General features: G+C 38.5%; 1 protein-coding gene across 1 annotated transcript in view; it reads right to left on the bottom strand.

The window, feature by feature from the left end:
- The window catches only part of CEP192 (centrosomal protein 192), a 192,224-nt gene that overhangs the window by 58,149 nt on the left and 118,655 nt on the right, over positions 1–15,420 (bottom strand). Inside the window, exons 31-35 of the mRNA XM_084619054.1 lie at positions 12,898–12,988; positions 12,220–12,396; positions 10,736–10,996; positions 10,356–10,477; positions 5,794–5,903 (exon numbers count right to left, since the gene is read on the bottom strand). Coding sequence (XP_084475180.1) covers positions 5,794–5,903; positions 10,356–10,477; positions 10,736–10,996; positions 12,220–12,396; positions 12,898–12,988 — 761 coding nt within the window. The remainder of the gene's footprint in view (positions 1–5,793; positions 5,904–10,355; positions 10,478–10,735; positions 10,997–12,219; positions 12,397–12,897; positions 12,989–15,420) is intronic.

Genomic DNA, 15,420 nt, shown 5'->3' with positions numbered 1-15,420 from the left:
CTTGTTCCCTCCTGCTTCTTTATACTGAAGAGAGTGGTCATTTTTTACAGCATTATTTGGATATGCCAGGATTGGATAAGTGGGAAGAAGCCATTGCAGGCCCAACAGACTGCTCACTTCTAGTAAATTGATATGTATTCTGGACTCCCGAGGGGGTCCAGATGCCTTGTGCAGAACAATCATCCATATGAGCTACTCAACCTAACAGGCAGACATCAGTAAAGATGCCTGCCTTGGGTGTCTATGTGAGGAAAAGGATCCCCACTCAAACAGTCTTCGGCTTTGTCCACCAGCTGAAAGAGTCCAGAACCTTGGATTGAACTATCAGTATGGCATGGATATTGCACTCCTCTAGCGAGTAGACAGACAGAAGCTAGGTTTTCAGACAACGGAAATGGAGCCTGGCAAACAGCATCACATGTGTGCATGAGGCTATGTGGCCTAGGAGAAACAGGCATGTTCTAACTGAAGTCTGGGGCCTGAGGGTGACCTGGTTTATGAAAGCCTGCATGGCATGGAATCTCTCCATAGATAGTTCGCCTCTTTCTGTAGCTGAGTCCAAGTTCACTCCTATGAAGTTTATGGACCTTGTGGGGGCTCAAAGCAGACTTCTCATGGTTAAACTCCTATAGAAGTAAAGAGGCAAATCAGAAACAGATTGCCAACTGGACTTCCTCATATGACCTGCTCATTAGAAGCCAGTCATCAAGATATGGGAAGACTGTAAACCCATTTCTTTTCATCCAAGCTGCCATCACTGAAAAAAAACCAACACTTTTGTAAAGACTCTCTGTGCTGTAGCTAGCCCAAATGGAAGAACACTTGAAGGTAAGCCTTGGCCACCAATTTGCCCTCATCAATTAAGAAATGGAAGCAGGGTCTATTTTCCCGAGGAAGCTTGTCTTTAAAACTTAAAAACTTAGTATAACTGGTGAAATCATATTGAGCTAGAAGAGTCACGTAATCTGAAATACTGAATTGGAGTGAGGTGAAGACAACCTTTCTTCTCAGGAGACCAAGCCATTTGGACCTTCGTCTGAGGAAACAGTTTTGGAGTGTTGCAGCCTTCACCGCTCAGTGGCCACTTGTACCACCAAGGAGTTAGGCAGTGGGTGCGAGAATAGAAACTCTCCCCCCTTGGATGGGGCAAAATAGCGCTTCTCAGCCTTCTTCAGGGTGGGAGCACAAGAAGTGGGAATGTGCCACAGTTTTTTTGCTAGATCCAAAAGGCTGAGGGCTGCAAAATGTCCAGCAATCTATGTTGGAGCTCCTGAACTTCAAACTGTATCTGCAGCTGAGGCACCACTCCATGTAAGAGTTTCTGACACAGTGCCTGAAATTGTCAGGTGAAGAAGGGGTAACCACCTCATCCAGGGCAAGATGATGAAACCTCTCCCAAAGCAGTCAGAACCATCAGCTCCATTTCACCTTCATCCTCTGATAGGACCAGTCAGGGTTGGCAAGGAGATGGTAAATAAGGCTCATGTACCCATTCCAAATGCCTAGGGTAGGATCCCAAGGTCCCCAGTAGCGCCAGTATGAGGGATCAACTGGCATGGAAGACTGGAAACCAGAGAGCCATCAGTCCATACCTTCTGTTTGGAGCACAAGGACAACAACGCATGTCTGCGCCAATGGACAGTGCTTACTAAAAATCTCCAAAAGGAGGGACAATGTGCACACGGGTATTCATGTAGGAAATAGGGATCATCACTCAAAGAAGAAAATGAACAGAAACTTCTCACAGGATATGTACTTTCTTACTATAAACAACACAGGCCAATGTATATTATTGGCTCTGCTGCATAGTAGCTAGAAAGGATGATTATTACTGTTTGTATAGCACCTACGCTTCAGATTAAGAATACTTGGATCAAGAGTGCCACACATTCTGTGGAGTATCAAATTTAATTTGGATTTCCAGCTCATCATGTAACTCACTGATGTCAACGGAAAGTTTATAAAACGATCAAGGGCAGAATGTGGCTTTTATGCTAACTGAATTGTGCTATTTGTTCTGCAGCTGGCATATTTAGCACCACTTAGCCAGAAAATATGGTCAGTCTTAGAAATAACACTATTTCTACCCCCCTTCATCCTATTCTCCCTTTTATTTCTCACTCTTTCCTGACATCTCCCTCCTGCTGCATTTTTCTACCTGCAAAAATCTCAGTTCCAAACCCATCCCTCCCATACAGTAGGTGTCACTTCTTCACTCTTCCCCATTTTTATTTGCTGAAGTGATCACCACTTAACTAGTTAATGCTGATATTTAATTGGTGGTGTTAGGCTTGGCAGGTACTGATCTAATTTGTTCGTTGTTGGTAAATGTCAATTTTACCTGACACACACAAACCAACTAAAACAATGGTTTTCAATGTTTTTTCATTTCACCCCTAAAAAATTTTTAATGGAGGTACAGACCCCTTTGGAAATCTTCAGCTTTGTCTGCAGACCCCTGGGGTCTGCAGACCACAGGTTGAAATCCACTGTTCTATGGTACCGACAATACTTTGTGGACCCCTTAGACAGTCTGCGGACCCCTAGGACTCCACGGACCACAAGTTGAAAACCACTGAATTTTAAAATATCTATTTATAGTAGTCAGGAAGCACAGCCTTCCCTTGCCACCTAATGCCTCTAAAGATCCAGTATGTAGTACGTACACATTTCATAAAGCAGTTGGGAATCTTTCGGAACAAGAAATGCCATTTAAATGGGACTACTAGATAGTGTCTCAAAAGTGCTAGTATTGCACCTTGGAGAAGTTACAGATTTAATAAGTCCATGTATGTAATAATTACTTACAGAAAACTATGTTAGAAGAGGTTTAGTAAAGCATCAAAAAGTTAGAAAAAGGTAGAACTAAGGATGTCCAGGCAACCTTAGTTTGCTCCCATTGTACATCCGCACAATGACACATTCTCTAATTACATGATCACACTATTTTTTCCACAGGACCTCTGCCTCATTCAGTGCACAAATGGACTATAGTTACCAAATGACTAGCTATTCAGAATTTGTTTTTATTCTCCTCATTGAATATGTAGCCACTGGCTTTATTTACTGCATACCATCCAACCCCTGCACTAAATATATAATAATTAGGGCTGTCGATTAACTGCAGTTAACTCACGCAATTAACTAAAAAAAGTAATTGTGAAAAAAAAATTAATTGCGATTAATCACAGTTTTAATTGCAATGTTAAACAGAACACCAATTGAAATTTATTAAATATTTTGGATGTTTCTCCTACATTTTCATATATATTGTATTCTGTGTTGTAATTGAAATCAAAGTATATATTATTTTTATTACAAATATTTGCACTGTAAAAATGATAAAAGGAATAGTATTTTTCAATTCACCTTATAAAAGTACAGTACTGTAGTGCAATCTCGGTCATGAAAGTGCAATTGATAAATGTAGATTTTGTTTGTTACATAACTGCACTCAAAACCAAAACAACGTAAAACTTCACGCCAACAAGTTCACTCAGTCCTATTTCTTGTCCAGCCAGTTTTAAAGCAAACAAGTTTGTTTACATTTACAGCAGATAATGCTGCCCTCTTATTTACAAGATCACCAGAAAGTGAGAACAGGCACATGCAGGGCACTTTTGAAGCTGGCATTGTAAGGTATTTATGTGCCAGATATGCTCAACATTCGTTGCCCCTTCATGCTTCGGCCACCAATCCAGAGGACATGCTTCCATGCTGATGACGCTCATTACAAAAAAAGAATGCGTTAATTAAATTTGTGACTGAACTCCTGTGGGGAGAATCGTATATATCCCCTGTTCTGTTTTACCCACATTGTGCCATATATTTCATGTTATAGCAGTCTCGGATGATGACCCAGCACACATTGTTCATTTTAAGAATACTTTCCCTGCAGATTTCACAAAACGCAAAGAAGGTACCAATATGAGATTTCTAAAGATAACTACAGCACTCAACAGAAAGTTTAAGAATCTGACATGCCTTCCAAACTGAGAGGGACAAGGTGTGGAGCATGCTTTCAGTAGTCTTAGAAGAGCAACACTCCGATGCAGAAACTACAGAACCCGAACCACCAAAAAAGAAAATCAACCTTCTGCTAGTGGCATCTGACTCAGAGAATGAAAACAAACAAAAGTCTGCACTGCTTTGGATTGTTATCAAGCAGAACCCATCATGAGCAGCGACGCATGTCCTCTGGAACAGTGGTTGAAGCATGAAGGGACATATGAATCTTTAGCACATCTGGCACATAAATATCTTGCAATGCCGGCTACAACAGTGCCATGTGAATGCCTGTTCTCACTTTCACGTGACATTGTAAATAAGAAGTGGGCAGCGTTATCTCCTGCAAATGTAAACAAACTTGTTTGTCTGAGCGATTGGCTGAATAAGAAGTAGGACAGAGTGAACTTGCAGGCTCTAAAGTTTTACATTGTTTTATTTTTGGATGCAGTTTTTTTGTATATAATTCTACATCTGTAAGTTCAACTTTCACGATAAAGAGACTGCACTACAGAACTTGTATTAGGTGAATGAAAAGTACTATTTCTTTTGGTTTTTCTACAGTGCAAATACTTGTAATAAAAAATAAAGTGAGCATTATACACTTGATATTCTGTGCTGTAATTGAAACCCATATATTTGAAAACGTAGAAAATACCCAAAAATATTTAAATAAATGGTATTCTATTAACAGCACAATTAATCACAATTAATTTTTTTAATCAAGCAATTAACCGCAATTAATTTTTTAATCACTTGACAGCCTTAATAATAATTAATTTCGTCATGAATTTTTCTAAGGTGCTCAACATACCATGAATGCTTCACCAATATTACATTGTTTTTGGCTTGTTGGTCCCAGGATATTAGAGAAACAAGGTGGGTGAGGTAATATCTGTATTGGACTAACCTCTGTTGGGGTGAGAGAGACAAGCTTTCAAGCCTCACATCTTTTGTTGTTGTAAAGACAAAGCAAACATTTTATAGAAAAGAATACAGGGGGAAAGAATCAGTCTAGATTATATTCACTTGTAAATCCTTAAGCAACATAATTTCTTTGTGTGCCTGAATACTATTTAACACTTTCAGTGCTCAGTAAGTAAATAAGTAAGCTTTTGGCATTCAATATGAAATTTTTCTTTGTTCATATAAGATATTGAGGGTTTTCACCAACTCACAAAAAAAGGACAGCCTCAGAGGCAGAAGTAGGCTTACTTAATAATCTAGATAATAAATTCCTTCATGGTACAAAGGAGAGGAAGAAAAGGCACTGCTTGAAATACTTCTTGTTTGGGAAAAGTAATTTTTGCACTACTTCAAAAAGATGTTCCTTAGAAACTATAAAATGGTCACTTCTTAAAGTGAATTTATTCTGATCTTTGTAAAATTAACTGACAAATTTGCATTGAAGAAGTGTCTGAACATAATATTTTTGAAGCAGCAATGAGAGGAAGAAGCTACTGAAACAATTATTTAACATTTATAATGCAATACTGCCTCATGGTCAACCAAGTCAGAGTCCTGTTTTGCCATAAGCTTACTGTACAAGCTCAACAAATAACAGTCCTTGCCACAAAGAGCTTGCAACCAAAAAACCCACATAATGGGTACACAAAAATAAGCAGGTCTGGGTAGGAATAACAGGAGGTAAATTTTGTGCAAATCAGGATTTCTATTCTGTATTTACCGAATATGGCACAGAAATATTTTTATTAGGAGTGATGTATAGAACAAACATTTAAGGAATAAATGTTTGTAATGGTACTTTCTCAGAAGTTACATGTTTACCTTCAGTCACTAGCTGTTCCCCTTGAAATTCTTCATCAAATGTAATGTTTCTCAGCATGCTGTTTTCAGGGAGTATTTGTTTTGCTGCCTCTGGTTTATACAGCACAGCTCTGTTAAGAGAAATATCAGAAAAACATATTTGGGATCCCCAGTCATTTTTACCACTTAGGCTAAGACAAAAGTGTGACGTTATTGACAAACTGTGACCGTACAGATCATTGTTGCAACCAGGGTCCTATGGTTGCACCAGTTCTTATACAGAGGAGTCCAAGTGGGGTGTCTATGGGAAGGTTATAGTTTGCTGGTTATGATTATGCTGTCTGTATGTGTGTATCATTTTTGTATTTGAAGTTATGAATATTGGCTATGTATTTGTTTGATTCTAAGTAGCCTCAGTGAAGCGTTTGGTGGGCTTCTTGAAAAAAGGACTATTCTCAGTAAGTGCCCAGTCAACACATACTTAACTGATAATGGACTTTGGGAGACGCCAATCCACATCTGAGCTTTTCTGGGAATGTTCAAACTAACATGTAAACAATGGCATCGGCCTGCAAAAAGCTGAATCATTCATAGGCATGTGACTTGCTCAGGTGACTGAAAACTCCATCTTGTTGAGGGGATTTTACACAGGAGAACAAAGGGGTTTCCAGCCACAAGAGAAAGATGATATAAGGCCCTGGAAACCCCTCCATTTTGTCTTCAGATGGCTCAAAAAGACAGCTTCTCCACCCCAAAGAGATGCCTGAAAGAAACTGGAACAAAGGACAGTAACTACAGGGGAACGAGTGACTGCTGAACCCAGACTAGGAAGGAGTCTAGTCTATCAAAGAAGCTTATTGGAACATCCCTGAGGGTGAGATTTACCTGCATTTGGTTTCCTACTGTATTTGGCTTAGACTTGCGTGTTTTTGTTTTATTTTGCTTGGTAATTTACTTTGTGTTCTCTCATTACTTGGAACCACTTAAATCCTACTTTTTATACTTAATAAAACGACTTTTTGCTTAGAAATTAACCCAGAGTAAGTAATTAATTCCTGGGAGAGCAAAGAGCTGTGCACCTCTCTCTATCAGTGTTATAGAAATCACGCAATTTATGACTTTACCCTGTATAAGCTTTATACAGAGTAAAACTGATTTATTTGGGGTTTGGACATGACTGGGAGCTGGGTGTTTGGGTGTTGGAGACAAGAGCACTTCTTAAGCTGTTTTCAATGAAGCCTGCAGCTTTTGGGGGGACTTGGTTCAGACCTGGGTCTGTGTTTGCATCAGGCTAGCATGTCTAGCTCAACAAGAAAGGGTACTGAAGTCCCAAGCTGCCAGGGAAAACAGGCTCAGAGGTAGTCTCAGCACATCAGGTGGCAGTCCCAAAGGGGTCTCTGTGACCCAACCAGTCACAAAAAGTACACCTCAGTGGGATGGAAAAAAGAAGTCTACCACCAAAACAACCTTGACTCTCTTTCTTGAATACACCAAACCTGTAACTTTCTTCAGTGATGTGACAGTTTTTATGAGCATACCTCATCCAAGAAATATCTGTTCTACTGCTCCATGATGTAGGAATTAGTGCACTGAGACAGTCAGATATTTTTTATTTTCACTGCTGGTTCAGTTAAATGAATTTCTGAACAACTTGCCCACTCCCACACTGTTTTAATTTTAAATAAGTCGTCTCTGGTACCACACAACGTTTTCATCTTCAGAGTGAGTATGATGTTAGCACTCCAAAAATCTGAAGTCTGAAGGGGATTCACATGGTTGTTACAATCTGGGCTTCAGGAATTTATAAGTCTATTCTAAAATGTTAATTTTTCCCTGGATTTCTACAGAGTCAGAGTTTCACAAATAGTGTCTTCAAAGTAGATGTAATGTTAGTTAGCCATTTATCGCCTCATTCTCTGAAGGTGTTTCCAGTGGCAGTCCTTCATCGGCAAGTGCTGTAGCCATGAGGCTTAACTGATTCAATCTGATTTTGACAAGTGCTAACAAGTCCTTCTGAAGTCACTTTTGAAAGTTAGACCACCTATTTAGTTACCTAGGGATACCAATATGGATTTAGGCTTGCATATAAAAACTGAACCTCAAAACTGTGATTTTAGGAGGAAGAGAGATTTTGCTCTGAGTTAAAAGTCTAACCTTTCACCCAACCTTTGTGCGTCAAAAATATTATTTAAAGTTGAGTCACTGAGTACCAAAACACATGGGGAAGTTATCTGTCTATAGACTAGTAAATGTACCTATATGAGCATGGCTTAGGAATATTTACTAGTTTTAAATTTAATTATTTTAATTCAGGACTTTGGTAGGCTGATTGACCTAAAACTCAAATGTCACAAAAAACTAAAGACCTGCTGACTGGATATATTTTTGGATTCATGGACTTTGAGCATGAAATTACTAGAATGGGAAAGTTCTTGGTTTACATACATGTGAATTAATGAAGCCCCCATGTCAATGACATCAAGGGAGTCCCCCATTCTGATTCGCTACGGGACTCCTGAGGAGTAGCTCCAAGCATGAGAACCAAGTTAGGCCACCATCTTCAAAAACTGAATGAAAGGAAGACTACTTTACTTGTTAGCTTGCTTACATGCCTCCAGTGGCTACTGCTGCAGTCATTGACTTCCGGCCTCTGGCTAAGCAATGCCACCATGCACAACAGAGACCCTGTGCTTCCGCCACCCTGCTGGCTGGCTACCAAGGGATTAGACTATCAACAGGCAACATTTGAGGTTTGACATCTACAAGCAAGCAGCCTCCAGCTAGCCGGTAAGTCCATTCACATTACAACATCTAAGCCAACGAAAGTGCCAACTGATCTTTTCAACCATGTACCAGTTTCCTGAAGCTGAATGTAGCCACTAGTGTAAAAAAACCATCCTTTCTAAGTATCAACTTTTCAAATTTATTTTGTTCTCTAAGTATCAGTAGAGGGACGCCTCTACTTCAACATTCCTGCACTTGTTTTTAACTCTGGCAGATGGCTGGTAGTGAGCGCGTGTGGATGGCTAGAACCAACAGAATTCATCTGAGAAGAGTGCCTTTCAAATAGTTCTTAAGTTAAACTGCCTTGCTGTCTAAAAGATCACACATGCATCTATTTCATGGGTTAGATGGTGTATGTTCAATCAGGAAAAATCATGTTTTCACCTAAATTTATTTGAATTTCCAAATATAACCTGCTGTGTCATTTTAAATTGTATTGGAATGTTGCATGTAACCCTCTATGTTTGGGGAAGAGAGTATATTAATCGTTACCTAACCATCTATATAATTTGGGAAGGCTACATTAACTGGCATCAGAGCTGTAGTCTCAACATTAGCTTCAACCTGGAAGCGATTTGATGCTCTATAACTGTATCAACAGTGAGACTGATCATGCCCTGTTACTTTGGGGGCAGTCTTGATAAGCTAAGTTATTACATAGAAACTTACAAGGAACTGCTGGTTTATTTGGTACTGTTTGATTGGTTTGATATAATCTTAATCAAAAGTTTATATGTATTTTATTTTATGATGATGTTTACTTAGTTTCATTAATAAAATATTAAAATTGGAAAAACTGTTTGCTTTGTATATTTCCTCCCTCCAGGTCAGGGTCCCAGACCTGATGAGTCCTGGGGTAAATGTAAGCAGCATCTCTGACCTGTGTAGTGGTGTTCCATAGAACTGCCCTATGGCCTCCAATAGCTGGTGCACAAACAGGAAAACTCAGCTTTTGAAACAAAGTTGATTTACGTAAGGATCATTTATTTCAATGAGCTATGTCTTCCAGAACTTTGCAAGGCGTGGGTGAATATCAGTCAGTCAACCTAAAGCCCAGCCAACTCCCCCATAAGAAGTCTATACTCACTAATTTTGGAATCCATTTTTGGAAAAGTTGGACTGAATGTTCTGAGTGACAAATGGTTTGGGTGTTTTGATACTTATTTTGCAACTTCAATATATGATCAGATCACTTGTGCTAGATACAGCAAAAGTGCTCCTTAAACTTAGCTTATTAAAAGTAGAGTGGCTGGTTAATTTTTCATCTTATTACAATTAAATATTTATACCTCAGATCCATTGCGCACACTTGAATAACCTCTGAAGTGTGAATGCCTAAATATCCTAGAGGATTTCATTTCTGCATATGCACACATCCCTAACCCTTTCCACACATAAGAGTACACATGAGCAAGCCAAGGTGAGGATCTCATTGAAGACTAATATAAAAAAATGTAACATCTAGACTCTTCCTCTCAAGAGTTCTTAATTTTTTTTAAATTTAAGTAAAAGCTACATAAAATTAAGAGCAAAGCATATTAGGAATAAAAAGGTAGAATCTCTTTTCTGATACTAGAGTAACACAAATTCAAAGTATGCTAGTGGAAGACTTAATGAGGCTTCATAATTTTAGAAAGTGTAAGTTGCCGAAGAGAACATTTCATTCTTCTGTTCTATCAGCAAGGATATTAATGTTATCCTTCTAGCAGCTGTAGAAACCACGTGGTACTTTACATTTGACTTTTCACATACTTGTAATAAAACAGCTGACTATTTCAGAGTAGTAAATTCAACTCTACCTGCGATACTGTTGCCTGGAAACTTCATCTCCACAAAAGAAGCATATTGTAGATAATAACGATGTGCTTGTTTTATGTAACATTTCTTCCCTTTCCACACAATTACATGTTACTGTAACCACCTGATTGAAAGAAAGTCTTTAAATACTTGAATTTTCAAAGTTTTTTTCCTTGAAATTAGTATTAAGTTTGGTAAAATAAAGTGAGGGTCAATAAAATGTACTGTAACACCAAGTTAGTTTAGTCTTCTGGATTTCATAAACTTGAATACAGTTCAATTGGAGAATTTACACACATTTTACAGATCATATACATTAGTTGAATATGTCAGCTTCATTTACATGAATACAACTTGTGTTGAATTGTGCTTTTACACTTACCTCTTGTGTTCCTTCCTTAAGTACAAATTTCTCTGGAGAAACTATCATCGCTTTAGGATCCATGACAGCTTTTGACTGAAGGTCCCTAAAGCATAGTGCTTTAACATAGGCAGCTCGAGAGCCCATATTTCTTATGAGGAAAGAAACTTCTCTAAATTTATCAGGCAATAATTCATTCAGTGTTACCATGTAACTCTCAGACAGTTTTTTAACGTTTTCTAAAATTACATTGCTTGTTCCCCCATATCCAGACAAAGGTATCTGAAAATAAAAATAGTAATTCAGCTAACATTTTAAGAAAGTAGCTTTCATAAAACTGTTTTGTTAGAGACAAAGGTGTGCAAAGAATCCAAATAGTTAAGGGACAGACCCATGAAAAAGCTTTAAATGTGATACACTGAAAACAGACCTTTTCAAAGTGACATTAAGTTTAAATTAATTTTATTGTATTTTACCTCAGACTGTTTAAAATTCTGTTAACACCCTTCTAACAGTTGCAAGAACATCTGAGGGCTTGCCTACATGGTGGGGTAATGTGCAGTATGCGGATGTGATTTCTGAAGTGCACTAACATGTTGGTACAATATAAACCTGTGTAAAGCATATCCAGCAGTCTGTGTAAACCCTGCTAAAACTGAGTGTTTCTTGGTGCATTTTAATATAGCAGAAAACTATGTTAAAGCCCATTAAGGAACTTTTAAGGAGCACTGGTAGGGTCTAAACAGAACAATACCTACACAACACATTAGCATGCTTCAGAAATTACACCCCTATGGTGCACGTTACCCTACCATGTAGATAAGTGGGGACAACACGCATCGTCTTTTCAGTTGTATATTGTGAGCTCTCAGGCCTTTTGATGTCTACACATCAAAGAAAAACCTGTGGCTGGCCAGTTAACTCGGGCTTGAGGAGATGTTTCATTGCTGTGTAGACCTCTGGGCTTGGGCTAGAGCCAGAGCTTCAGGACCCTGCAGGATAGGAGGGTCCCAGGTCCTGCAGGGTCCTAGAGCCCAGGCTCCAGCCGCTAAAATCATAAAAAAAATCACTTCACCTGGACTTCAAGGAGGCAAGAGGCAAGTCACCCCAACGCCCCCCACCCACACTCCCTTTGGCCATGTACCCTTCCTTTCAGCATTCAGCCTCCCCCACCCCCATGCAGCCTCCCCCCACACACTCTCCCTTCTCCACACCAGCTCCTGCTAGCTCCACACTGTCTCCCCACACACCTGGGAAGAGTGCTTGCCCGCACCCCCCGCCTCTCAGGGGTTCACATAGAAGGGTGAGTGAGGCCTGTTACACTCCCTGAGAGGTGAGGAAGGGGTGACAGGAGCCCACTCACCTCCTCGGCCTCCCCGCAGCACTCCCGCACACAAGCCTCCCACACACCCACTGCTGCTGCCTGCCACCCTCTACCTCCCCAGGAAGGGAGAAGCCAGGAGCTCACTCACTAGAAATATCAGAAATTAAGTCAGGACTCTTACAGTAAATTTAACTCCTGGTTGTGACTGAATCCCCAACTGTTTGATTTCAAGTTTTGCTAACATGCAAGCTACATGTGTGGGTGAAAACATCAAGAAGATATTGGTATCGTCTCTTGGGCGGATTTTGAGCTCCTGATTACTAGTCAACCGCTCTTCTGTACCAAACGTATTTCTCAGCTATAAAAAAAATAAAATGATTGAGTGCAATAAAAACCAGCAACAATATTTCACTATTAATTCAAAAAAGTTTATGAAGTTAAACTGAGTTTCAAGCTAACTAAACCTGAAATTGACAGTGGAAGGCAGACACTTGAGATTGCAGCCTCTAACATCTGTCTTACAGTATGTCAAACTGACTATTTCAGAGAGACCGGCACTAAAGAGAATTGAAAGGACTTAACCATCCTCTAAAATGGAGATGGATCAGCCTGCTGTTTTAGAATGAACTCAAAATATTACTGTTTGTACTGAAACTGATTCACATATGACTCTTGAAATATGATCCCTTAATGTAAATTCAGATTCTCTAATGAGGCTACCTGTGTGAGCAAACATTTTTAGATAAAATGCCATATCAAGCTTAAATATTAGACAAACAGAGTTTTGGAGTTTTACTAAAATAAAGACTTTTCTTACAAAGTCGATTAAAAGTGTTAAAGAAGTTTGCATTACGCTAACCTGAAAGCAGTTCTGATCTTGACCTCTTATCAAAAGTCGTAAATGCTGAGTTGCAGATGGAGAGTTATTTCTTAGAGTTAGTTTCTGTTGACTGAAAAATATTTAGGATAGTTTCAGTGACACAGGATTTATTTAAATACATGTTTATTCGTGTTAAAGGGATAATAGTGGTTCTGACCCTCATCCCTCAAACCAAGCAAGAGGGACTGAAGTTCTACCTGCTGCAGAGGTGACTGCCATCTGCATGCCAATTAGATATAAATAGCATTCCTCTTTGTTACACTTTTTATTTACACCCTGCTACATTCTTTTGGAGAAAGTTGTTACATTACTGCTTCCTCTCCAAAGGGCATAATTGGGGGCTGGTGTCTTTACCTCTTTAACAAAAGGTGTTATTTAAACAGATTGAAGTGAAATGGGGTGCAAGAGGCTGAACGGACACTTTCACCTTAAACCAGGCTTATGTAAATTTAAAACACACATTTTATGCATCAGTTAAACAACCAATTTAAATTGACCTGGTTCAAGGCCTCAGATTAGACAATTAGCAGTTAACATTGGAGGAATGGTCCATCCTCAAAACCTGTGACTCCCAGAAGCAGGACCTGGATGATAGAGGATAGATCATTCAATAACTGCCCTGTTCTGTTCATTCCTCCACAAGAACTTGGCACTGGCCACTGCTGGAATACAGGATACTGGCCTAAATGAGCAATTGGTCTGACCAAGTATGGCCATTCTTATGTTCTTAACATGTCCATTGCATTTGTGATATTATTTCACAGGATTTGTGATATTTCCCAGAAAATGAAGTTGAGTGATTGAAAACAAGGAGTCCGTCCAAGAACCTGCCTTGAGTAGAATACAAGATCTATATTACAAGGCTATCTCCATCCCAATATATATTAACATCACACTTTTAAATCCTAGACTACATATTGCCAAAAAGACAAATTTCAAGAAGGAATACGAGAAGGGTTGCTTTTTAAGTTATGAGAGCTTAAAACATATGCTAACATGTAAATGCTGTAATAACCTTCAAAAGAGCTCTCTACTAGTTTTACCTTTCATCTAAACAAACATTTTATATAAGAATCACCATGTTAGTGTCTAATACTTGAAAGAGGCAATTATAAAACTTTAAATGGTGAACTATATTTCTAGCCTGTGAATCAGCACTAGATACCTGCACAACTGCAATATTTCATAGCCGACCACATGACTCCTTTCATAAAGCTCATTTTTTTAAGACATTATAAATAAAGTTTTTTACTTGATTCACATCAGGGTAATACAGTAGTTTAGAGAGTGTGTGTGTGTATAAACATCAGCAATGAAGAACCTGAAAACAGACTTTTCTAAAAAGAACTATACATATTCACCAACTAATATATTTAAAAGTTACCCTAACTGGAAATTAAAACAAAAAAGCAAAATAAAATATTTTTTCTAGGAAAAAAGCCATCAGCGTTAATATTTTGCAATAGATATGGATCACTTTAAAATGATAATTGGAAACTATTTAAGAACATTTTACTAGATGCTCATAAAGCTACGATCCCACAATAGAGAAAGAGGGCTACCCTGGTTTCAAAAAATCAGTCTGATTTTGAAGGGTAGTGAAAGCAGCTATAAAAGTTAAAAAAGCAATATATTAACAAATAGAAAAAATAGGAAGTTGATAGCAATGAATATAAACTAGAAGCTAGGAAATATAGAAAAATGATAAGGGAAGCCAAAGACGACACTGAGAAATCTTTGGCCAACAGCAATTTAAGTTTATTAGGAACAAAAGGAATCCTAACCATGTCGGTCTAGATGGAAACTACAGAATGGTCAATAATTCAAAGAAGGCATAAGAGTTTGGTAAGTTTTTGTTGTATATTTGGAAAAAAGGCAGATGATGTTTTCATATCATATAGTGATGAAATACTTTCCATTTAAACGATAATTTGGGATGATATTGAACATCAGCTATTGAAGACAGACAGTTTTACAATCATCAGGCGTGGATAACTTTCAGAGAGTTTTAAAAGAGCTAGCTGGACCATTAATGTCAATTTTCAATCAGTCTGGGAATACTGGAAGAAAGCTAATGTTGTACCAATATTAAAAAAAAAAGAAAACGGGATGATACAGGAAATTATACGCCTGACATTGATCCCATGCAAAAGTGTCAGCTGATGCATAACTCTATATTAATAGAGAGCTAAAAGAGGCTAACATTATGCCAATCCGGCATGTTGTTATAGAAAATAGACCTTAACAAATTAACTTGCCTTTTTTAAAAATGAGATTACAAGTATGGTTATGTAATATACTTCAACCTCTAAATTCTCTGACTTGATACTGTACCAACACTTTGATTAAGAAAACAACGATACAAAATCAATCTGGCACACATAACATGGATTAACAATTGCCTGATAGTCTCAAAACGTAATTGGAAATTGAAATCAAGTGGGTGTTTCTAGTGTGGTCCTGGAGGGACTGGCTCTTGGTCCTACATCTACTTAACATTTT

This window comes from Lepidochelys olivacea (assembly GCF_965140295.1).
Source record: "Lepidochelys olivacea isolate rLepOli2 genome assembly, chromosome: 2".
Lineage (NCBI taxonomy): Eukaryota > Metazoa > Chordata > Testudines > Cheloniidae > Lepidochelys > Lepidochelys olivacea.
The sequence above is the reverse complement of the archived record's forward strand: the minus strand, read 5'-3'. Positions and strand labels throughout refer to the sequence as shown.